This window comes from Sebastes fasciatus, chromosome 4, assembly GCF_043250625.1.
Source record: "Sebastes fasciatus isolate fSebFas1 chromosome 4, fSebFas1.pri, whole genome shotgun sequence".
NCBI classification, from domain to species: Eukaryota; Metazoa; Chordata; class Actinopteri; order Perciformes; family Sebastidae; genus Sebastes; species Sebastes fasciatus.
The window spans coordinates 22,327,839-22,352,480 of NC_133798.1; the positions used below are offsets into that span (position 1 = coordinate 22,327,839).

Below are 24,642 nucleotides of genomic sequence, written 5' to 3' on the forward strand. Positions count from 1 at the left end.
TGCAAAATGTCTTGAACTTGACCACATTAGCAAACCTTTGTATGTTTCACAACAACATTTCCTCAAGTTTGCATGCAGCAGCTCGTTTATGATGTTCTAGCCACAACAAGATAGATAGAGGCTGGTCAAAGTCCCACTAACCACACACACACACTGTCTGCATGTGAGGTGTCCAGAGAAAAGAAGAAAAGTTGCTCTCCACATTGTTGTTTTGTCTATGTGATTATTGAACTCCGAGGAGGAGGAGGTTAGTATGGTGGAAAAGTGATGTAAAACTCAAGTCATTTGAAGTCCTCCAAGCTGAGAGAGCACAACACGAGGTAAGATCAAACTTTTGTAGGCTGCAGTGTGGACAAATTAATGTGCTACATATGGTCAGGTAATGCACAAAACCTATTTAAATAATATACATTTTTTTTTTATAAAACTAGCTGTTGGTGCCAGAGGTCCTGCTTTGACATTAATCCAGCCTCCACGCCCACCTGGAGCTGCAGCAGCACACCTGCAGGCGGTCGGTAAGTAGCCATAGCATCATAAATAACACATAGAATAAAACTGATCAGCATGTGTAGTAAGCTCATATTAAATACACGCACAATAAAGCAGCCAGTCAATGTGTTTTTTGCACGCAGGTGGAGTCATACAATACAAGTTCAACTCCTCATGTAGGCCTCTAAAAGGCTCAGATAAAGTTAGTACAGGTGAAACAACAGAGGCACAGGTGACTCAGTTACCTGTCGTGGCTCTCAGGCTGAAAGTCTCTTTGTTGTCAGAGGATCAAGCTCAACTTCAAAGGACATGAAATTTGTCCTGTGTGAAACTAAATCCATCCAGAGGACTGTAGGCTGGAGCTGTATAACTGCAGCTCCATAGAAAGCAGAGACACGCATGCTCAGCTGTGGGAAGACAAGAACCTGTCTGCTTCAATGCTGTGATATTGTTTAGTAAAATAAAATCAAGTTTAATTTAATTCAGTTATGTAGCGAATAAATGCGAATAAAAACACAGAAGATATTTTTTTTTTGGAAACGTTTGGGTTCCTCACAGTCCCTGGATGATCATTTGTATTTTATTTTATTTTTTGCACAATTTAAGAATACACAAACATAACAAAAAAATAATATACAGTGCAGGAAGAGGCAGAAAAACATCACTGGGCTTATTTGAAGCCTCCACCTAAATAATGTTCAAATTTCAAAACACAAGATTAATATGCAGAAAATAATGTGACTACATACTGTAATAATGATTACAAACAATTAGAACAAGATACAGTGGTGGAAGAAGTACTCAGATCTTTTACTTACTCAAGTACAAAAGTATCAGCATCAAAATATACTTAAAGTACAAAAAGTAAAAGTACTCATTCAGCAGAATGGCCCATTTTCAGAATAGTGATGTATTAATTTACTATTTATATTATTTATTTATATTTTGTTTATTTATTTATTGCATAATTTAAGAATACACAAACATAACAAAAAGGAGAGGCAGAAAAACACCACCGGGCTTATTCCACCTAAATAATGTTACAATTTCTCAATGTTATAGGGAACACAAGATTAATATACAGAAAATATTATGACTATATAACAGTCATGACAAACAATTAGAACGAGATACAGTGGTGGAAGAAGTACTCAGATCTTTTCGCAATACTACAGTGTGAAAATACTCTGTTACAAGTAAATGTCCTGCATTCAAAATCTTACTCGAGTAAAAGTACAAAAGTATCAGCATCAAAATATACTTAAAGTACAAAAAGTACTACAAGTACTACAAAAGTACTCATTTTGCAGAATGGCCCATTTCAGAACCATATCACAACACTTATATATATTATATATATTACCGGATTATACTGTATATAGTGATGCATTAATGTGTACATCACTTTAATGTTGCTTTAAAAGTAATGAAAATGTATATATTGCTGGGTATTAATCTGAATCTGCAAAGTAACTAAAGCTGTTATATAAATGTAGTGAAGTAAAAAGTAAAATATTTGCCTCTGAAATGTAGAGAAATATAAGTATAATGTAGCATTAAATGGAAATACTAAAGTAAAGTAAAAGTACCTCATAATTGTACTCATACAGTACTTGAGTAAATTCAACCACTGGCGAGATATATATAATCACAACAAACAACAATAACAATATATACATAAAAAAGTCCTGTGTGTGTGCGTACATTTAAGTGTCAAACTAATAAAAAAGATAAAACATATATGGACAACGTGGGGAAAAGCATTTACAAAACAGCAGTTAAATGACATTTTAAGCATCTTTTGTAGCATTTTATAGAGGAACAGTTTTTTGACAGATGTGAAAAGCTACTCCATAATTCGGTACCCCTAAATCTAATTGAAAATGAACTTCTGCAAGTGAGACATTTACATCTCATATTGTGGATATGAAAGTTATGAAAAGCATAACTAAAGGTAGAGTCAGCATTTGTATATCCATGCATTATTTTAGTATCTTTTTTAAGCACTGGAAGTATTTGTTAATTGAGTCTCTTTAACGTTTAATTAGTTTGTGGATGCTTCACTCGTCGCCGTTGATGATGTTGCTGTTCAGATTGTTAAAAATGGATTAGTAAATCACTAATTCAATCATGTTTGTTTTTACAATATCTCATGCTTCATATATTTCCAACCAAAGGGTTTTCGAGCCGACATCCTAAACCTGATACAAGTGAACTGTCCGGCTCGATCAAACTGTGCCTCTCTGTGATGTAATTATAACTGTTCAAAGCATTCTTTGTTCAGTGACCCCTTTATTTGCTGGGCTGCTGCTTTTTCTTTCGGGAGCACATTTGATTTGGTGGCTTACTATGCTTGAGAAACCGTGTTTTCTCAGGAGTGTTAGGAGGGAAGTTTTGTTGCTTTTTTAAAGTTGTGTGACTGTAATCCCGGCATAATGAGTGTGTGCTGACATGGAGGCAGTGTTGCAAAACTGACTTGCTCTCAGCCGGCTGCAGGTGAATGCAGGAACAGATCTCAGCAGACATATTTCACATGACAACGTTTTGAGTATGTTATGATGCATGTAGACTCTGGAAATGGAAGTACAAAGAAAATGATTTGAGCTAGGGTGTTGCCATGACCCTTGACCTCAGGCTGTCTTTGTAGCACTCACATGCTTGTGCTTTTCTGACATTGAAGGCTCTTTGTGATCATTTGCCTCTCCTTATACTGTTGTTGCTGTCATTCATTCATTCTCTTGAATTCAATAGGAAACACCTGCTGCCCAAATCAGCTTTTCCGCCACAGAAGAAATAAGTCATATTCCTGTTTTGAGATCTCCTAACTCTTTTTCAGAAGACGAAGAGGAGCAGCAGGATACAAAAAGGAGAAAAACATATTTTATAGTCAAAACGGTGCACTGTAGCGGAAATTAACCCAAGAAAAGAAAAGTACTTTGTTTGTGAACCACCTGTGCTTCTTTACTCTGATATGATTTAATATGTAACAGAGATTTGTCGGGATTCAGGAGTCAGGCCACTACTGAGGACAAGATCCAACCTGGTGGGATGAGATGAGCCAGGTCAAACTGTCATGTGAAAAATAAGAAATGTAAATAAACTCATATAATGTTATTCAGTTTTGAAAGTAAAAATTATTGTGATTATCGAACAATCTGTAATTTTAAAAAGCTGCAAATCCTCACATTTGAGAAGCTGGAATCATAGCAGATTTGGCCTTTTTGCTTTGCAAGTGACTTAATGATTAATGAATGTTCAAAACTGTATTTAATTTTCTGTTGCTCAACTTATTAATTAATGAGCTTACCATTTTGACACTAATGTTGGTTAACAGGACAGCAGGAGAAACACACATTAAGTGGTCTGTAACCATCAACAGTACAATTAGGTTTTGCTCTAATGCTTTTTTGTTTTGATTGAGAGATGTGATGATTTAAAAAAATGTGCTGTGGTAATTTGTTCTCTGAGGCTGATATACTCTGAAGTCAACTCTCTTTTGTAAGTCCACACAATGAAAGGTTGTCCACATTATTGATGGATATTATTTGTGTCTCATGAGCTGACAAAAGACACCATTGGTATGACAAAAATAGCTTCAATGAAACTCCTTTCCTCAGGGCAGTGTGACTGTACCTATTGTTAAATCCATCTCATTCACGTATCATGTGCTCGTATCATGTTGAAAACATAGACTTGCCCCTCTCGTGATATGTGTATGATCTTTATCAGCCGTTTACAGGGCGACTTTCATTACTGTTTGGAAATCACCTGTTGTCACATTTCGGGTAAACCATTTTTTTTCTTTTAAACAACATATTAAAATAGCCGTGGGGAAAATTAAAGATGCAGATATCTGGTTTAGAAAACTGCTTCCACATGAATATGCCCTTGGACATCTTTATCTTAATTTATCTGCTGAAGACAAAGTACTGGGTTGAATGAACCCTTCCTTGATTCTTATCAAGCTGAAGGTGCAGAGTTATGTAGTGAGGCGAGGTCCTGAAAACTTGCAGTTCTTCCATCCTGCTTTGGTAACCTTTCACAAATGTAACTGATCCATGACTGAGGGGAACAACAGGAGAATTTCCCTGTTATCACGGTGGCTCCGATAGGAAAGACTCATCACTACCCACACAGTCCTAGCTGGAGTTTGTATAACTCTGCACATCTGACCCCTTCAACCATCGACCACAGGTCCAATAACACAACCCCAAAAGTAGATGTAATCCCAGTAAGCTGCAGGTGGCCTTCCAGATTGGCTGCCCAGATCTCCACATTTTCCCTCCTTTCACACACTGCCCCCCTCTCACTCTGTCCCCAGGATCCCAGTGTGGTGGCAACCCTCAGCTGAAATAGGGCCTTTGCAGGGTGGAGGCAGCACGCTGCAGCCAGGACCTGTCACATTACTCTCAGCTCCTCAGTGGGACGACGAGGGCACCTGAACACAGGCTGCGAAGGAGAGTAACAGAGTGAGACGAGACCAAACACAGGGGAGCAAGGACGCCTCAGCAGCAGCAACAGAGTCCAGCTTGGGACTTGGGAGACACTTTTATTTCTTAAGTCAAGGGGATCGCAGCTGTGTGCCACCAAAGATTGTGGTTGAAAGTACTTCAGCCTCCTTTGAAAGACTTTGGACCTGTTTAAAAAAAGAGACAGCAAAATGGATAAGGATGCTCTACTGGACTACGAGTACCCAGACCTGGATCCTTTGCCGACTAAAATTGAGGCAGAGTAAGTACATTTTATCGTTTTTCTGAAGACTTAAGATTAGTTCTTTTAGGCTTAAATGTCCACTTAGTTTAGTTCTGTATGCTTTTAGTGTTTGTATAAAACTCTCTAACATAAGATAATTCAGTCTGTCCATTATTTAACGTGTGTTAGTCGTTCTTCAAACTTTCTAAAGTCTTAACAATGTTTCGGTGAGATACAGCTCTCATTGAGATATTAGGTGACACTTCGACAGAGCCGGTGTCATTGTGTGGTCTTGTATCTGTGCAGATCACTTGTCATATTACAGTAGAAGCTGTCTCATTGTCATGCCTGGAGATTTATGTCTTTAAAAGGATCCCCATGAGCTGATGCCAGTGGCACCAGCTATTCTTCCTGGGATCGTTCAACTCATATTCACCTCTAACTGTGTTAGAGAAGAAGGTAGAAAGTACAACAGTGTGAACAAAACACAAGTGTATTCGACCCATTATAACTCACTGTTTTTAGTGTAACTATTTTCAACCACAAAAAGTAAAGATGCATGCAAAGTTGGACCCAAAGCGGATACTGACAGTCTTATAGCATCATTCTTTGCTGCTGGCCCATCCCACAATGCAACAGGGCACATGCAGTTATTTCTGAGATATTTCTTACACCTAAATTGCAATCCCATGTATACAATGGCACAGAGTGATTAATAGAAAGAATATTGATATTTAATAACAGCTTCAGCTGGACAATATGACAGAAATACGATGGAACAAGCGTCATTTATCGCCAGCCCCCATGTTGAGCTAATAAACCATCTGGCTGTCATGTAAATGAATAGACTGTGTTGAGTTGTGGTCTGAAAAGCTTTTGTATTTAGCTGATTTGTAAACACTATAATGTCCTCCTAAGCCAGCTCTGACTCTGGAAATGGGAATTTTTGACATTGCCTTAAATTTACAAACGGTCCGCTCTCTGAGTGCCAATAAGTTACAAAATCCACACATTGTTTGGACGGGTAGGAGACTGTTGTGAAAAATGTCAAAACATCCATTCTGGGAGCTGCCATCTCTGCGCTCGCAGCCCATACAGTATGTGTAGTATATGAGGCCTTCTCTGTATATCACACCCCATGACCAGGCATTCCTGCTCTTCCAGTGTACAGGAACGTGAACATAGGCATTTGTTGTTTTCCCCTCTCACGCTGATACCAATCCGTTTAAAATGCAAATCTCAGCTGTGGGATTTCAGTCACAAAGTTTCCAGCCACAAATGGTCCTGACAGTGACGTGTGAAAGGTTTAGCGAGGTGTAGGTCTGCTCAGTGACTCAAATCCTCCAGTCTTAAGTTGGATTGTTTTTGCTCATGTGTGAATGTTTTGTTCCTTTTTTTAGAATAATCCCTCCATGTGACCCCATCGCTGACGACAGGCTCTACCACATATGCATCACAGCGATATCTGTAAGTCCGCTTTCCTGTTGGATTAATGTGACGCAACGTTACGCTGTCATTCATTCACTGGGTGTATGATATCACACCTTGATGTCAGACATAAAGCATGTTTTATGATGTGCCACAGAGATATGATGATTTTCTCTCCTGTGATAACGCTATGCAAGGTTTGGTTGTCAAAGTCAGCCTTGTCTATTTTCAGTCCTGGCTGTTTGTTTGGCTATTAGTTAGCAGGATATCTCAAAAAGTTGTGAACAGGTTTTCATGCAGTTTGGTGGAACGAAGGTTCAAGGACCAAATGATCCAGATCCATGTGTGGGGCACACTGGATCATTCACATTATGAAATATGTCTATTTGCCTACCATTATGTCCTGTTGATGGAGAGCCTGACCCAAAATTATGACTTAATATATCTAATATTTTACATATTTGCTCTACAAGTGATTTCCACTTACATTATACAAATCAAGTAAGTAGGGCTGTCCTGGTAACCAAAGAAATTCTTGTCGACTCAATCGATTAGTTTATTTCATCTTTAAACTGAGTTTCTCCACAAAGAATCACACAAACTTTAAATCTTGTGCTCATAAGTTTCTTGGAAATATGTCATTAAGCATGGAAAAAGCATAAAAATATTACTAATCGACAAAGAAATTCTAGTCGACTAAGACCAAAAAGACCAACTAGTCAACTAATTAACTAAGAGGAGTTAGCCCTACAAGTAATACAAATGAAAAATGAATGTATTATAATAATTGAGAGCAGAGGATTTACCAATTTAGCCCCGAGGCCATATTGGTTATCTTGTCACTCAACCAATATTGTGATGGAATAATTGATATACAAGTTATCTTTGGAAGGAAGAGGTCCGGAGCTGATGATGTCTTACAAAAGAAGGTTTATTGAAGCTTGATCAAGGAGAATTGTCAGGTCTCCACAATAGATGCTCTCTGCGTGAAGGCCTCACAACTCTGCCCTTCCTCCCCGGTGCTCAGTGTCTTACCCCTTATCATGTTATGACTTACTCTGTTCCTCTGGCATCTCTGACCCTGGTTGCCCTAGCGACTGGCTCTACGGTCTCCACCACAGACACAGCTGTACAGATAACGGTGGCGCCTCTAGACAGGACTCCAACCCAAAAATGTCAACAGAGGGACACTCTGACAAACACTCTGACCTTTCTACCAATAAGAGAGGAATTGATGGAAAATTCCATCACAAATATGAGATCCAATAATGTTCACTACCATTAGCATTTTGTAATTATTGCACATACCAACATGTTTTCACTCTCTCTTCCTCTGATGTCTGTTTTAAAGATGGTCTTTAGTCCAGACTGTCCCAGTTTAGAGCGAGGCACTCTTCCCATCCTTGTGTTTCCTAAATGTGTCACAGGTCATGACAGGTCATTGAACTCTCACTGGTCAGTGATCCTGACTGATGACAACTCATTCACACCACATCCATGGGGAGTACTAATGAGACTCCCGGGTTTGAACCCGGGGGACTCCACAGCTGCACGCTACTCTGTAGATAAGGCTAACTGACGTTTCCTCTCCTCCTAGCTCGTCGTCATGCTGATCCTAGCGATCTTAGCCAGACGCACGAAGGTGGGCGACAGACAGAAAGGACTCCCAGGTTTACTCAGGTGAGGCTGTATTTTATCTTTTATTTCTCCTTTCTTGATTGACAATAAACACCCAACACGTTCTCATCCCAACTCGTCACATACTGACGCTTTGTCAGGACCCCTTGGTGTCACTTTCTAACGCACTTGGGTAGCCCAGCATGTGAAACTATGGCGCTCCACTATGGTCGCAGTAAACGAGTGGATAACGTTGTGAATTCAAACAAAATCGCCTGCTTAGGTTTAGGAAAAATATCATGGTTTGGCTTAACATTACTATGTTTGTAAAGTGAAAGTGAAACCTAATGTTGTGAACACAAAGACAAACAACACGTTGTTGGTTTCACACAGGACATAAAGAGCGGTCTCCAGGTTGACAGCCCTGTGTTTGTTGGGCCCATCCAACTCCCCTCCTCGCCAGCCCATTGTGTGTTTCTTTGCTCTTAAAATATGTCACCACACTCCCGAAGCACTTCCTCCGAGAATTTAATATTGATGTTACATGAAAGCAAAGTGCGTCTCATACAGACACAAAAGGGTGCCATGTGCGTCGCTATCACACGCCGAGGGGCGTGACAAAGCGTAGGTATTTGATGCCCTGGGAATGAGAATGGGCTGAAACACTATGGTTAAATGTGAAATCAAATAGCGACTTGCTTTTATAGGACCATACTAGTAGCGTTGCATGGTCTACTCTCGCTCAGCAAATTGCATTTAATCACTATTGGCGGTTATCCAAAGCATACGGCAGTTTTATGGATTGATTTCCTATAAACCCGGCAGTTATTGGCTTCCATTCATTTCAGTGTGTTATGTTCAATATGCAAACACTTACAGTAGGTTGACTGGACATTCAGCATAAGAGATGAATACTGCTGGGAGCCGTTGCATGTTCATGTTAGAACATAAACAATATGGAAACATAGATGTCGAGATAAGAACCATTAGTTTGTCATTTTATAAAGGCAACTTTAGGATGACTGGTGTTTCCCAAAAGCACTGGAACACACCAGCAAGGTTTTAAAGCAGTGTCTCCTTGCAACTTAATAATAATAGCACAAATGGTCTCTGCACTAATTTAATCTTTTGACTGGCTGATGCACCAATTAGCTCCCAAATCTGCTCCAGTGGAGCTGCTTAGTGGCCGACAGATCAAACTGTGGTCATTCTAGGTGTGAATGTGAGTAATTGTGGGTTTTTGGAGGTGGGTGCTGATGAGAGCTGTCATGCTCAGTGAACTTTCCCTGGATTAATTGAGGTGGAAAACTGCGATGGATTTTCCTATCTCGATCTAGTTTCAAACCCCGTAGCTGATTTGACTACACTGACATGAATGGAAGCCGAGGGCAGCGTGGAAATATCACACTAAACATGTCTGATAAACTTTAAGTCTGTTAGTTAGTTTGTAGTTTGTGGACTAAAACTTTTTATAAAGTTTGTCATTTCTGCTCATCCAACTGTGAGTACCTCTGGTAACATGTGGGCTCTAAATACCTGCTGCTTGATTTCACAGTCCGGTCAACTTCCTGGATCATACGCAGCACAAGGGCCTGGCAGTGGCGGTGTTTGGAGTGCTCTTGTGCAAACTGTGGGGCCTGATCATATCGCCAAACCCCCTCCCCTTCACAACAGACACAGAGAATAAACGTGAGTTGGTTCTTCTGCACTGGCATCAGCGTATCTGCATTCACAATTTAAATATATCTTCTATATTTAATGTAACCTCTTTTGAACAAATGGATAAAAGAAAGGTTCTGTTAGGAGATTAGGCAGCATCAAATGGATTGACATAAACATTCTTTTTTGTTTAATATCCGTGTTATGTAATTGGATTATTTTGTTTCCATGTGTTATTTTGGACTAAGCTTTACAAGAAGCTTTTAAGAATTGACTGTAAGGAGTCGGTTCCCTGCTACTTTACACAATCCTCAAACAGTGCAAGGTTCAGCAGAGTAGGAAATATAATGAGAGTAGAGTTAGATCACCCATAGTTTCCACACAAGTTTTGGGAAAAGGTGTGTTAACTGAAGCAGAATTAGTTGTCAAAGTTTGAATCTTGTGTCTACAAATCAGCGTATATTGATGCTCTGCTGTGTCTTCACACACTTTTGTTGTATTTGCAGAGAACTGGGTGATTCTGGGAGTCTTCTACTACCCCGCGCTATACTACCCTCTCCTGGCATGTGGTACTTTACATAATAAAGTTGGCTATGTACTCGGTAGCCTCTTGTCCTGGACGCACTTTGGTGTTCTGGTCTGGCAGAAGATTGACTGTCCCAAAACACCTCTGGTAAGCAAAGATGGCATCCAAGACTGCTTTTAGGAGACAGAAAGGGATTCATGAAGAATAGAGCGATTAATATTGTCACTGGATTAATCGTCACTTTCTTTGCAATGTGTCATCTGTCTGAGTTTTAAGGGTTATTTCAAAGGAAAAGCAGATTTGTTCTGGTCTTGAAACCCTTTAATTACCAAACAAAGCTGGTCTGTAGTATATGTAAGAGATGTGATTTGAAAAGTTGAATATCAAGCCCAGATTTTGTGCCACATCCACGTTTTTTGGGGGGGTTTCTGTGCGATGAATGTCTACGACTCAAAACAATTAGTTCCACTGTCTGTTGGTCTTAATCAAGAGGCTTTGTCACAGTTAATCAGTTTAGTGTGTGTCAGTAAAAGAGAGCGACATCCAGGCTCTGGATGGTTTGTCTTTTTCTTTTAATAGTTGCAACACCATGAGCTGGCACACACCAAACGCTGCAGGGAGCATTTGAGCTGATCTGCATGACTGAGCTCAACATAAAGACAATAGAATACATTTTACTAAATATTATATTTAGTATATTTCTTTCTAAACACTATCACACTATGTGAGCGTTTTATGGCGCTAAATCACAAAAATGTGGTCAATGAAGGCCTCAGATGTTTGTGTTGTGATGGGTATCCCATTTGGCCAATATGCAGACATTACCACAACACACAAAGCCATTTGTGTCCCCTTTGTGTCACCACAATGTACTTTTATCATGTATTCCTAGTCTGTCACTCCAAAAACTTCCAAAACAAGTTGCTAGGTGATTTAAAGTCTTCTTTTATTCCTTTGCAGATACACAAACACTACTCCCTTTTCTCCAGCCTGCCCCAGATAGCTTGCTTGGCATTCCTCAGTTTCCAGTATCCCCTGTTTCTATTCAAGGGCTTTAATGGCACTGAAAAGAACAACGCTACAGAGGTAAGTTTTGATCTGAGCGCATGCAGCTCCTTTGCCATATCTGCTTCAGCCCTTATAGCACTGATTGCTTGGCCTGCTTGCATAACAAACCAGATACAAGATTTGTAGTTTTCGTAAGCCTGAACTATTAAAAAATCTCTCTAAGACGCACATTTCTTCACAATCTGTGCACGTGAGCAACCTTTATAAGCCGCCTGCTAATCAAGAGGCTTATCGTGCTCATACAGTCTAGGCTGAGGGAAAATGTGAAGTCCAACGCAGCATGCCGGTCTAATCATTTTAAGTAGATTTGACGTAATTGGTTTACGTTATGTTCTTGATCAGATTATGAAAAGGTTGCCTTGTTTTCTCACCGAGGAGACACAATGCTGTGTTTATTTGATGCTAATCTCAGTATGGGTGTGACAAAGCTCCCCTCCACGTCACAGGAACGTACCTGACACCATAAATCTGCACAGATACACTTATCTTAAGGAGGCTTAGTTTGTGAGCAATGCGTTTTCCACATGTTAATAATTTAAACACTACCTAATGCCACATACTTCCCAAGGAGGTCAGGAATATGAAGTGTGACCCCCAAATCAATCAAATCAGTTCATTCAGCTGCATTCTATCTTAACTTATTTACTATCTACCATCGTTTGTTTTTTTACATGATTGCTGTCCATTTTTTTATTAGGATCTCAGCAGCAGCTACTATAAAGACTATGTGAAGAAAATGCTCAAGAAGAAGCCCATCAAAATCAGGTGAGAGTTGTAGCCTGTTATCAGTAACACACCTGATTTGCTGCATTGTTACGTTATGTTTGCATTTGGACATCTCTTCAGCTAAAAGAGTAATGCAAAACGTGCAAATTTTATGTGTAATTCTGAGTTAAAACACAGCAGAAGTGGGAGCTCTTCTCCTAAAATAAGAAACTTGTTTTGCTGGATGTTAATTCCTTTAAGGAAGCTGGTAGCATGAGAGATTAATCCCCTTAAACTGACACATTTGTGGGGATTCTGGTTGTTTTCAGCACCTATTTTAAGGGACATTTCCAACATTTATTATCTTGGGTTAAGCCCATTTTAAACAGTTTGTTGGGTGTAAAATAATATAATTTTATAATGGATGAACTTATTCTTACATCCCTTATAGCCCATCTTTCTTTTATCTTTTTTTTCTAAATAAAAAAATTAACTTTTATCTGAGGAAAATTACAAAATACATCTATCAAATGGTTGTAATATTTCCTCATAGAGTCAATGCAAATGAACAATGTGTCATGCAGAGGTTGTTGGTGAATGAGCACCGGGACATAATGTATTTTCTCTTCCATTTGTAGAGAATTTGATTCTGAGTTTGACCCTACCTACATAGAAACACATTTTTTTTATTTGATGTATTCAAGGATGAATGTTTTTCACAAATGTATGCAAAAGTGCATTGTAAATGTGTGCCTCTGTTTACCTTTCACCTCAGCACATCAAGCACAGAGACACCAAAGCTCCCTCAGAGAATAATTGATGCTGTGAAGTCGTACATTTATACACCGGAGGAAGGTAAACATGTCGCCTTGTTCTTGTGTTATGTCTGGTTACGCCTTCAAGTGTTACGTCTTGTTAAATTTGTATAACAACTACTTTTCTTTTACAAACAGCTTTCCGTTTTCCACTGAAGTTGGCTATATCTGGTGTGGTGTCATTTATTACCCTGTATCAGGTAAGTACCATATTAGACTTTATAATCCAGAAAGAAGAAAGTCAGTAGACTCTAAGTGCTGCTTTCTGTACAGTGCATTTTTAAATTTCCACATCTGTAAAAGCCATTTCATTGTCATGCTAGGGTAAGAGCTTTTCCAGTAATGAAGAATAAATGTCCTGTTTATTTTAGGTGGGTCTCCTACTGATCTCGGCAGTGGTGCCAGTTCTCCAGACTGCCCGTTCGGGAGTCGATGAAGACATCGCCAACGTTTTAGCTGGCTTCAAGATTGTGCTGTCTCCAGACAAACATGAAGTGGTCAGAATAGTGGTTCACTACATGTGGTGTGTAGAAGGTGAGTGAAATCAACAAACAGAAGCAGCCATTTAGTGACATGTGAGATGCAGAATATACATGTATTCATTTAGTTACAACCTGAATGTCGTGTGCTCTTCATCCTGCAGTGTGCTACATCTCAGCGATGACGCTGTCTGGTTTGGTTAACCTGGTCATGCTCATGCGGTCCATGGTTTTACATCGGTAGGTGTGAGAAAAGAACAATATAACAGCTGTATTTTCCTACTCTTTCTATTCTCTTCCCAAAGTTTCAAAGAATCGCGAGCGTGCTTCTCATTCTGGCTTCTTCATTATAATACATAATGGTTCACAGAGGAGTTATTATAACATAATAGAGTACTAATCATCCACAGACACACAGAATAGCATTCACTCTGCGTTAACTGCTGCTAGAATTGAAAAATGGCTATTAAGATAAGAAATGAAATACTGTGCCATTACCATAAATTACGTCGTATTAACAAGAAATGGGTTTCTGTGTCGAGTATTGAATTGCATTTCGGTCGTATATCCCATGCTAAATTACCTCTTCAATTTATTATGTAATTTGTACATTCATTGATGAATCAGTTTATGTTTTGCATAGTGCTGCATTGTTTTGATTGTGTTTTAGGTCGAACCTGAAGGCGCTGTACAGAGGAGATATCTATGATGTTTACAACTGTCAGAGGAGCATCAGGGCGTCGCGGCCAGCGCTGGTCTGCTGGATGGGATACACCAGCTTCACTGCAGCTCACATCTGCATTGGTACAGTTACAGTTTGAATACTAAAGGAAAAGAATAGAGATTATCCTGGGTTTTATGCCTCCACACTAGCGACAGCCGTGGCCGGAGGCATTATGTTTTCGGGTGCCTGCAGGGAATTTCTTCAAATTTGGCACAAACGTCCACTTGGACTCTAGGATGAACTGACTAGAGTTTGTGATCAAAGGTCACTGTGACCTCACAAAACACATTTTTGGCCATAACTCAAGAATTCATAAGCTAATTATGACAATTTCACACAAATGTCTAACAGGATAAAATGATGACGTGATGACATTTTGGACAGACATGGATGTAAACTGCAACTTGACTGGTTGGCAGAGGCATACAACCACAAGGGTGTAATTCTAGTTTTTTGTTTTGTTTGTTTACCATATTTCCAGTTTGTTTAAATTTTTTGGATCTCTTATTTTTGTTTTTTCACTTCAGAAATGCTGCTAAACCTTAGATTTTGTGTGTCACATGGTTACTGTACCATACATACTGTACCCCTAAATAGAGGGGATGTGTTTGCACATCAGATAGTGGTAAAACAGTAACATTTCATGCCTTATTAATCGCACTCTGTCTGTTCACAACTCCCTTTATGTTTGTATGTGTCTGTTTGGTTCGTGAAAGGATACTTCTCAAATTTTGTTCTTGAGTTTTCCAAGATAAAAAAAAATATTGCTTGCCCCTCCCTTCACTAACCCGATACAGGGTAATAAATGACACTACACCAGATATAGCCAACTTCAGTGGAAAATGGAAAGCTGTTTGAAAAAGAAAAGTAGTTGTTATACAAATTAAACACTTGACCAGGCATAATACAAGACCAAGGCAACATGTTTACCTTCCTCTGTTGTATAAATGTACAACTTTACAGCATCAGTTATTCTTTGAGGGAGGTGTGGCGTCTGGATGTGGGGGGTGTGTGCAGTGATTTGTTGGATGCTGGACAGGATATCAGCAGTGAGGAGGCCCTGACGCTCTGATCTCTCCTCTGCAGGCATGATCGTCCAGACCATGGTGTTCTTCCTCTGCCTCCTGGTCGCCGTCTTCCTCATCATCATGCCTGTGCTGCACGGACAGAATCTGATCCTCTTTCAGATCCTGTTGAGTATGTGGTGAGCGTCGTCACATCTCTCTTTTACCCGTTTTAGATATCTCAAAAATGCATGTTGGTCAGGCTGCTTTTTCACTTCCTGAAAACTTGACACCAGACAAGAGTTCAGCTCAAAATGACATGCTGCATCGCGCTGTGCAGTGCTGTGTCGCTTGCAGCCAGTTGGGACACGGTGTCATTGGCATGATGTGCAAAAATAAACATTTGAATAATTCAAACATATGTTTTTTTTTTAGAACAAATATTCAAATGTAATTTTTGGCCTGTTTTGACAGCCCTACTTCCGTCTCACTGCAGGAGATGTTTGATTGTTGATTGTTTTTTCCCACCAGGCCCTTCTGTCTGATGATCCTCTTGGCTGTGTTGATTCAACACATCACCGGCAGGTTTTGCTTCATCAAAAAAACAGCAGGCACACGAGACCTAGACAACAGGTGAGTCACTGTATTTGTGCATCATCTCGTGTTCATTTACTTTATGGTTTTACTGTCAGATAATTACAGCATAGTCCTGTGTGATTAATGTATCCTATCCTGCTCTCTTACAGGGGTAATCTGTTCCTGCTGACGTACCTGCTGTTTCCAGTCAACGTTCTGATCGGGGTGCTGCTGGCAGTGTGGCGCATGATCATCACAGCCCTTTTCAACATTGTCCACATGGGACGAATGGACATCAGTCTTCTTAACCGCAATGTGGAGGCGTTTGACCCAGGTGAGACGGATATTCTGCACTCTGTACAGATGATGTCATTATCTAATGTGCTGACTGGGCCAAAGCATCAGGTCAAGTTCAATGTCATCTTCAGTAAAATGTATATATTAATATAAAGGATAGCTTCAACCTTGGACCCCCTGTGTGCATTTTATATGGGTTAAAATCCAGTAATGAATCCAATGCCTTTTTTCTCCTTAGTCTCAGACACACAATGTTAACATATTCATTGGTATTAACATCCTGCTTTTACCTTTGTAGACGACACTGTGGGTTTTTTTTCACTCTCACTGTGGAGGCTTAAAATGAAGCAATTTCCTACGAGCAAATGCACTTTTACTGATCCCACTTAGAGGCCAGAATTGCATATCCTCTCCACTTTACCCTCATAGCAGCTCACTGCAGCTCCTATGATATCTGTATTCTGTGCAGTGACTGTAATTGCACACCGATCTCTGAAATGGCTGCAGATTTAAGACATCTGTTGTCAGGAAAAAAGCAGGTGGTTTAAAAAAAAAGGAAAAAAAGAGGTGTGATTGTATGGCCCATTATGTGTGATTGCCTCAAAGCCAACACGGGGTGCAGTCCTATGTGTTTATTGCTTTTGCCCAGTCAGAGTGATCCCCCCCCCTCCCTGTGTCTGTCTGCAGCCTACCGCTGCTACGCTCATTATCTGAAGATTGAGGTGAGCCAGTCGCACCCCGTGATGAAGGCCTTCTGCGGGATGCTGCTGCAGTCCGTGGGCCAGGAGAACAATGCTGAGCAGAGGTCACGGGACGCCGAAGAGGGTCTGTAGCACAAAACTCACATCACAGTCTACATACAAGTGCTAATGATTCAGCTCACACTGTGGGTTCACTGTATTCATACATTTAAAGGATAAGGCTAGTGTTTTTCTCTTTTGTCAACAAATCACATGAAAAGACCAAAAGCAACAAAACATTAGTCCTTTTTAATTCTTTCTGACTTCCCTACCTTGTCTATGGCACTTTCTGAAAAGATAACAGATCACAAATATATAGTTTATTTGTTTAAAAAAGGGTCAATAATGTCCTAGAACAACGGAGCACTGTAGTTTTAAGCAAACGTTACTAAAACAGAAGTAAATAATACATTTGTTGGGAATTAATTTCAATCGCATTAATATACATTTTTTGCTTTATTGAGTGTTTACAGCAGCAGGTTGCTGTTTGTTGAATTTATTAAAAATAAACTACAGTGTCCATGTTTATGGTTATGAAAGAACAAGTCACCCAGTGTTTTTAATAGTTTTTGGACAACAATGGAGGTTTGTGGCACAGATGAATAAGCTAAGAAAATAGGAGGTAAATACTTGTTTGAAGGAGCAATTCATTGTTGTTTTTGGTCTTTTCATGATAATAAGAAACATATAGAATCAACCAGCTTTATCCTTTAAAGATAAACAGCAGATTCACACTTAATTTCTCCAGAGAGGTTTAGAATTCAGTAGCAGGTCACTGTTTCACATAATCAGATCATAACACTGTCTGGCACGCGCAGAAGAAATGAAAGCTTAGCAGCTCTGATTTAATATGCCAGGAGCAAATTGAGTCTCACTGTGTGCAATAAGTTACGGTCCTGCTGCTGGTCTCAATCAAATCTGTCATAAACTAATCAGCTGTCCTTCATGCCCACACTCGCCTGAGCCCTCAGCCTCAAGAGATAATGTAGTCCTATAGGTCGCCATTATACATATTATTCAACCCATGAATCATTTATGTAATTTACATAAAGTATGGGCAGCTACTTTGAGGCAAACAGGTTGCGATAGTCGCCTACACGTGTGCTGACAAGAGGACATTATAGAGACAAATTAGCAGGAAAATGCATCAGCCTTCATTGGTTGTTGTGGAATTCAGCTCTGCCTGCATGTTACCTCGTCACAGCTGAGTCCAATTATGTGCAGTGGAGATGTTGCTTGTTTGCATCTACAGAACAATGCATTATCAGAAATAATCTATTGTACTACAAAGATGAGTTCTCCAGTAGCTGATTACACAGACGAGCTACGCTAATTGCCTGTTTCGTATTCATGTAGCCCAAGGGCTTAAGCTTTCAGTGTGTTAATAGCATGCCCAATATGCTCCCTCCATGCTTAGAGGATTAGAATATGATTGCTTTCTATTATTACTCTTTCTGTATCTTGATAGTCCCTGGGTGGCCTTCAAGTCTTTTCCCATTCCAGTTAAGATTTAAAAAAAAGCTTCTTGTGACAATAGGACTTGTATAGGACTTGTATAGGACATACCATCTGGGTGCTATCATGATGTCTGAATGTCCTCAGGGATCCAGCTGGTCCATCAGGAGAAGAAACAGCACAAAGTGTCCAGTGCAAAGAGGGCCCGCAGGCACTGGCAGCTCCTCTACACCCTGGTCAACAACCCCTCCCTGGTGGGCACCAGGAAGCACTTCCAGCGTCAGACCACAGAGAGCTTTTTGAATGGAAGCCTGAACCGCAGCAGCGCCAAGGAGGGGAGCAAGAAGGAGGCAGCAACCAAGGAGGCAGAGGAATGAATGTGACCCCTGATTAAGGATTAAAGTCTCTTCTGGTTTTGGGCAAATTCTACAGTCATATTATTTGTCCACAATAAGTGCACTTAGAGTTCACCGAGCCTTTTCCTGTCTGGAGATGTGTGTGTCCACTTTGTGCTCTTCATGCTGCCCTGGTTGCTTCTATGTGAGGGCCACAGTCTCCAGTCTGATGGGAAAGCTCGTATATGGCACTGATCTCCCATCTGAACACACTCATTACGTATCATTTTCATGTGCTTATTTTGGGATGGCATTCATTTGCTTTAATGTTTCAACCTGTAGGTTAATGGCATATGTTTTCCAATATGTTGTTATTATCACAAAGTGCAGATAATGCAAATGTGTAGTCTCCCAAACTAAACACATGGACGTTCATTCCACTGCAGCATCCTTTTTAAAGAGGGTATTATAGAGTATTTCACTATTTATGAATTTACATAATGAGCTGTTTTCATAAACAGGGTATTAAATTTCTTTCTTTTTTTTCAATTGTACACATTTTGTGTAATTAACAATAACCTGTGGAATAGGAAACAAATGCATTTGTTTTGTTTTATTTCTAGATCTTTAAGTCCCAAACCACTTGCTGCTACCAGCGTTTTCTTCTTGTCCTTTTTCTGGTTTCTGATATTCACCAACATTTCATCGTTTGTCTCTGCATTTACATGTTAAATAACGACTTTTAAGTGAAAATATGAACAGCCGAATTTTCCTTATGATTACTGTGAAAATAAAAACTGAAACAAAAGTCTTCTCTTTTTTTTCAATCATTTATATTATTTGAAATATTTAATTCTAGAGTCGGTTATTTTAAATACATGGTGTGGTGTTGTTGAGCGAAATAAACTGCACAGGGCCAAAATGAAGACAAAGGGAGGCTTTGTGTTCATCATCGCTTTCAAACGCTTTCTTCTGCATAAACACATTCTCCAAAACCACAGAGCTTAGTTTTTCGTATTTTGTTAGAAAATATGACAGACATCGAACCAAAGCCCCATAATTAAAAGGCATCAAAAGAAAAAAAACGCATGCAAAATGAATTAACAGGGAAGAAATCAGAATTTCAAACTTAAACTGGTGAAATTGTAGGCTATTAGTTTGATTATAATTGTTTTTATTATTATTATTATTATTTGAGATAAATTTAGATTCAATGTAGGCTATTTTTTTTTTCCTGAAACATCTCAATCCGCAAAGCTCAAAGACAAATCCAGAAAAATAGTCTGTATAGTTTCATGTTTTATTAATTCCACTTACATAAAATGATATAAAAAAAATATCGAAAAGTCACGGGGTTTTGTTCTTCGTTTCGTTTTTACAACAATTCACAAAAAACTCACTATATTATATAATATGCATCCAATTACAAGACAGTGAATCCGCCAGACGCTCAGTGCGTCTTTTTTGTTAAAGGCTTCATAGAAATTCACCGTCGTAAAAAAAGAAAAGAAAAAGAATAATTTCAATTCACATGGCTTTTACATCATCACAGGTTGACAGTATAACATCTAAAGTCCTCTAGACTACACTAAGAAAAACCCACACAAGGAAATACGTGTGACATGCCATGGACACGTTCATTGTAAAAAGCGAGCAAGAAGCACCCTGTTGGTTGGTTAAAGAGGTTAAAGTCGCACATTTTTTAAAGCCTTTACGTTACGTAAAACAACATTTTGGATTTCCCTGTCAAGCACAACACAGTTGAAAGTGAAATGTCCCTTTTTTTAGACTCACAGGACAGCGGGCAGGTCAGCACCGAAACCAAAAATCTGCATTTAGTATCATTTGATCAAATATCATATCTGCTTGTGCACGAGTCAAGTGGAGACACCTGAGGAGATGGAAACGCTCATCCACATCTTTACGCACAGACGCGCACAGCTAAGAAAAAAAGAGCAATTGGTCCCTGATGTCAAGTTTATTTTAAAATGGCTTTAAAATATATGGCACTTGTTGTTTTTTTGCTCTCCAAAATTAAATTTTCAATACCGTTTTTTTCACTTGAAACTTCGCCTTGTGCACAATTTGCGCCTGTCTGTGTTTGTCCTGCAGAAAGGGAACATTGTGCTGCTTTTCCTGTCAGTTTTGAGGTCTTATATAAACTGTAGAAATCTGTGCTTGCATTGTAAACTTATGTTGCTTATTTCAACCTTACACAGCAGACTACAAATGTCACATGAACCAAGTCACAAGCTCAAGTGATTGACTACTTTCTGAGGTAACAAAAAAAAATTAAAGATCCACCTTTTTTTGTTTGTATGAGAAGTCATCGTTGGTCACGTGATGAAGAAGTAATGGTGGGTGAGTTACCTGCTTTAATGTAGGCTACCTTTAAAGTAAAATATTTTTACAGTATGCCAGCAGACGTCGATGGAGCTCAGCGGCTCGGCTGCTTGTAGTTGCCGTTGATCTCCTCCGAGATGTTGACTGCCTCTGCACCCAGCGGTAACCTGTCACTGTACTCCGAGCCCACTTCAAACTCCTCCTGGTTGGTTTTGGATGAGGACCCTGGGATGGATTCTGTCACCACACTCCCCTCGGCTTCCTCCTCTCCGTCCCCTTCCTCTCCCTCGGCCTCTCCCTCGCCTAACTCGCTGGGGTCAAAGGTCTTCTCTGACTCCACAAAAGACGCCCTGCGATCAAAATCTCCAGTCATTTGTTTCTCCAACTGATCCGGATTCTGGGCCTTCATGATCAGCTTGTAGGTCTTCCCTTGGTACTTGTATAACAAATGGCAGCAGGTGGCTCCCAGTAAGGGAACAGTGGCCAGACCCAGTAGGAAAATGCTGACAACCACGATGATGAGAAGGGAGGGGATCTTCCTCCTGGTTGTGAAGACTACTTGGACTTGGCAGTCCTGCCCCCCATAGGTGAGACACAGTGTGTAATTGGTGCCGGGCTCTAAACCATGGAAGCGGTACGCATTGACCCCCTCCTCTATATTGGACCACTGAATCATGGAGTGTCCGTTACCTGTATTCACACAGAGGTAGAGCATGTCCAGGGTGGCTTTGCCGGATGAGGACTGGTACACACCAAAGGCCTCTTTGTTCACCGTCTCCTGGTTTTCAGTGTGACTCAGATGGAGGTTAGATTTGCTGCTGGGAAGCTGCAGCGGATTCAGCTGAACTTTGGCCTCCGTCTCCGACACTTCTAACGCAATGACGCCAAAATCAAACGTGTACTGCTTCAGGTCATCCAAGCTCAGGTTGAAGGCGTGGTTGGAGATGTATTCACTGCTTTCTCTCACGCCGCACTTGCTCGCAAAGGTGGGGTCCTTTGAAACGTCGCCGGCCTGCCCCGTGCCGGCGCTTTTGTCCGACGACCCTTCGGGGCTTCCCTTTGTCTTGCCGTCGGGCTTGCTCCAGTTGATCACATTGTTTTTGGAGGGCTCTGCAGGCTTTTTAGCAGATGGGCGGATCTTGTCCACCGTAGAATCGGGCTTTGAGTCATGTTTTTGGGTGGCTGCCATAGCCACTTTAACACCGCTCTCCGCCTTACCTAACTCATTCACCGCAGAGCAGTTGTAATTTCCATCTTCCTTTTTACTCATCCGACGGATGACGAGAGTGCCGTTCCTAAAGACGAGGAATCGATTGTTGGTTGTTTTATCATTAATTGGCACATCATTTATCTCTCCGTTGGAGGGCAAGGGGAATACATAGTTCTGGTTTCCTGCAGTGACCTCCCAGCTGACCTGTGGCGCAGGGCTCCCTGTTGTCTCACAATTTAAGATGACCATGAAGCCCTCGTAGACCTCCGTGTTCTCAATGTCGGGCTCGTAGGTTATTGTGACAGCAGGGGCCGTACAGTCCAGTTTGGGGAGCGCTGTAACCAGTGCACCCTTCAGGTGTTCAGGGGCCCCACATACAATTGAATTTTGTTCAGGGACAGAGATCTTAGTCGTCGCGATCCAATCCTTCAGCCACTCCAGAGTGCAGGAGCATGTGAAGGGGTTGTTAAAAATCTGCAGGTGAGACATGGAGAGGAGGGGGCTGAAGGTTCCCTGCACAATGGTGGTGAACTTGTTGAAGTTGATGCGCAGCGACCTCAGGTCTTTGAGATTGGAGAAGGCGTCCTTGGGAAGGTTCACCATCTCATTGTTGTTCATTTTCAGAAGCTGCAGGGACGTGAGGTTGTGCAGATCCACCCACGGAAAGTGCACAATTTTGTTGTAACTGATGTCCAGGTTGCGGAGCTGGACCAGGGGGGCCAAGGTGCCCGTTTCTACGGTAATTATCTCATTGTGGGCCAGCCAGAGAGAGGTGACCTGCGTGATGTTGACGAAGCTTTTACTTCTCAGTAATTTGATCTTATTGGCAGAGAGGCTCAAGGTGGTGACATTGGCGGGGAGACCCACGGGTACCTCCGGCATTTCTTTTGAAACGCAGTCGACAAACTGGTGGTTGAATTTATCCTGGCAGCTGCAGAGCTCTGGACAGCACTGCACAACGCCAACCACGGTAGTCCACAAGGCGAGGACCTGCAGGAGCCGTCTCGCCATCTTCTGCACCTGCAAGCATCAATTATTTTAGACATTAGCCCAAGGTCAAATTTTTTACCAGACATTCATCCATTATGTCCATTACACCAGCGGAAATGCACTGTGGAAGCTTTTAATTCTCATAGCCACTCAAATATGTTTTACTGAGTAGGTTATGTTTTTTTTTAAAAGGGCATCAAAGCTCTTTAAGGCAGCTCAAGATTATATTACAAACTGATAAAATCAAAGAAACTGAAAACAAAAACAACCACAAATACTGCTGCTGTCACACAATCTGATTGAAAAAGCATGCATGGAAAGTTTCCTTTTTGTTTCAAATGGCACTTTAACCAATGCACTGCACAAAAACAAATGTTTTTTTTTAGGAGCTTTGCACATCTATGCACGTTATAAATACACATATGCACATAATGCACTGTGTCATATTTGCAGCAATCTCAGGTCAGGTGGTTGCTCCTGCTCTGAGCTCGGACAGCTATTTATGGTGATGAAACCTTAGATTTTTTGCAGTTAATCAAAAAGATTTTACTTTTAGCAAGAGTTAAATTGCAATATTGCCATTATCAGTTTACATAGAGGTGGAGCTTTTTGCACGTATGAATAGATGTGATTCATCAGTTACAATTAACCTACAGGGCGATATTATATTTTCTCCCCTCTAGACCTAGATGCATATTATCATCCTTTACCTGCATTGAATGGTCTTACCTGTCAGATGTCCAACTTCAAATCCTGTGTCTTCTTAATCACTTCCTAGAGTTTACAATCCTCTGAAACAAGTTTAATGGTCGAAAAAACTAGAGTCCTCATATGTTGCGGATCCTTTCACGTGACTTTTGCAGACAGCATCGTTGATGAAGGGCGGCGGAGGCAACATGTTTTTTTCCCGGAGACTCGCTGTTGTCCGACGGAGCTTTTTTTCCTCTCCAGTGAGAGTGGGATCCAGTGCGCGTGCCCGACGCCGCGGAGCGAGAAGAAGGGAGCGTGAACGCGCAGCCTCTCCCATCTCTCTCTCCTCACTATTAAAGATACAGAAGCTCCCGGTCCTCCATCCTCAGAGAAACATTCATAATTTAGGATCCGGATGTTTAATTTATAAACCCCGACCCGAGCCTGTAATCTTTGACCTCATTCGGTTTGGCTGCAGCCACTTATTGTCTTTAATTAAAGGTCCCATATTATGCTCATTTTCAGGTTCATACTTGTATTTTGTGTTTCTACTAGAACAAGTTTACATGCTTTAATGTTCAAAAAACACTTTATTTTCCTCATACTGTCGACCTGAATAAACCTGTATTTACCCTCTGTCTGAAACGCTCCGTTTTTAGTTTTTTTTAAACAGAGTTTCTGTTAATACAACTCTGACAATCCATTGCACAAACATTTTTACGTTTTAGCGCATTTTGACAGAATTGCAACAGAATTGCAACAGAATTGCATTGCTAGTCAACAGCTTGGGTCCATGTGTA

The 24,642-nt window shown here is 40.6% G+C and overlaps 3 protein-coding genes across 12 annotated transcripts in view; 1 reads left to right on the forward strand and 2 right to left on the reverse strand.

The window, feature by feature from the left end:
- The window catches only part of LOC141766203 (coiled-coil domain-containing protein 33-like), a 55,758-nt gene extending 54,860 nt beyond the window's left edge, over positions 1-898 (reverse strand). For 4 of the 8 annotated variants that reach the window (XM_074632844.1, XM_074632842.1, XM_074632841.1 and 1 more), the window contains exon 1: positions 735-896. The gene's annotated coding sequence lies outside the window, so the exon portion shown is untranslated. Of the gene's footprint in view, positions 1-734 lie in introns of all 8 variants that reach the window. The other 4 variants (XM_074632848.1, XM_074632847.1, XM_074632846.1 and 1 more) reach the window with 3 other exon arrangements.
- Positions 136-19,417, forward strand: stra6 (signaling receptor and transporter of retinol STRA6). Of its 3 annotated transcripts, XM_074632837.1 has the most exons (20): positions 136-320; positions 432-515; positions 3,498-3,580; positions 4,811-5,220; positions 6,582-6,648; positions 8,207-8,289; positions 9,782-9,915; positions 10,392-10,558; positions 11,372-11,497; positions 12,177-12,244; positions 12,960-13,039; positions 13,138-13,199; positions 13,371-13,533; positions 13,643-13,718; positions 14,149-14,282; positions 15,289-15,406; positions 15,738-15,839; positions 15,953-16,116; positions 16,767-16,904; positions 18,422-19,417. In XM_074632837.1, exons 4-20 carry the CDS (start codon positions 5,150-5,152, stop codon positions 18,649-18,651), a joined length of 1,983 nt encoding a protein of 660 aa, XP_074488938.1. In that variant the 5' UTR covers positions 136-320; positions 432-515; positions 3,498-3,580; positions 4,811-5,149; the 3' UTR covers positions 18,652-19,417. The 3 variants fall into 3 exon arrangements, with proteins under 3 accessions (XP_074488938.1, XP_074488937.1, XP_074488936.1); XM_074632836.1 differs by lacking the exon at positions 3,498-3,580 and having other exon boundaries at positions 432-519; XM_074632835.1 differs by lacking the exon at positions 3,498-3,580.
- Positions 19,418-19,888: 471 nt separating this feature from the next.
- islr2 (immunoglobulin superfamily containing leucine-rich repeat 2) lies at positions 19,889-24,199 on the reverse strand. The gene is made up of 2 exons (XM_074632834.1): positions 23,882-24,199; positions 19,889-23,182 (listed from the first exon to the last, which is right to left on the reverse strand). Exon 2 carries the CDS (start codon positions 23,171-23,173, stop codon positions 21,047-21,049), a length of 2,127 nt encoding a protein of 708 aa, XP_074488935.1. The 5' UTR covers positions 23,174-23,182; positions 23,882-24,199; the 3' UTR covers positions 19,889-21,046.
- Positions 24,200-24,642: the final 443 nt, after the last annotated feature.

What these genes read in the sequence shown, in the direction of transcription:
- stra6 (XM_074632836.1), top strand. Translation starts at nt 5,150, where the DNA reads ATGGATAAGGATGCTCTACTGGACTACGAGTACCCAGACCTGGATCCT. An exon ending in GGACTCCCAGGTTTACTCAG is followed by an intron (nt 8,290 to 9,781) that starts GTGAGGCTGTAT and finishes TTGATTTCACAG; the next exon opens with TCCGGTCAACTTCCTGGATC. An exon ending in CGGTCCATGGTTTTACATCG is followed by an intron (nt 13,719 to 14,148) that starts GTAGGTGTGAGA and finishes ATTGTGTTTTAG; the next exon opens with GTCGAACCTGAAGGCGCTGT.
- islr2 (XM_074632834.1), bottom strand. Translation starts at nt 23,173, where the DNA reads ATGGCGAGACGGCTCCTGCAGGTCCTCGCCTTGTGGACTACCGTGGTT.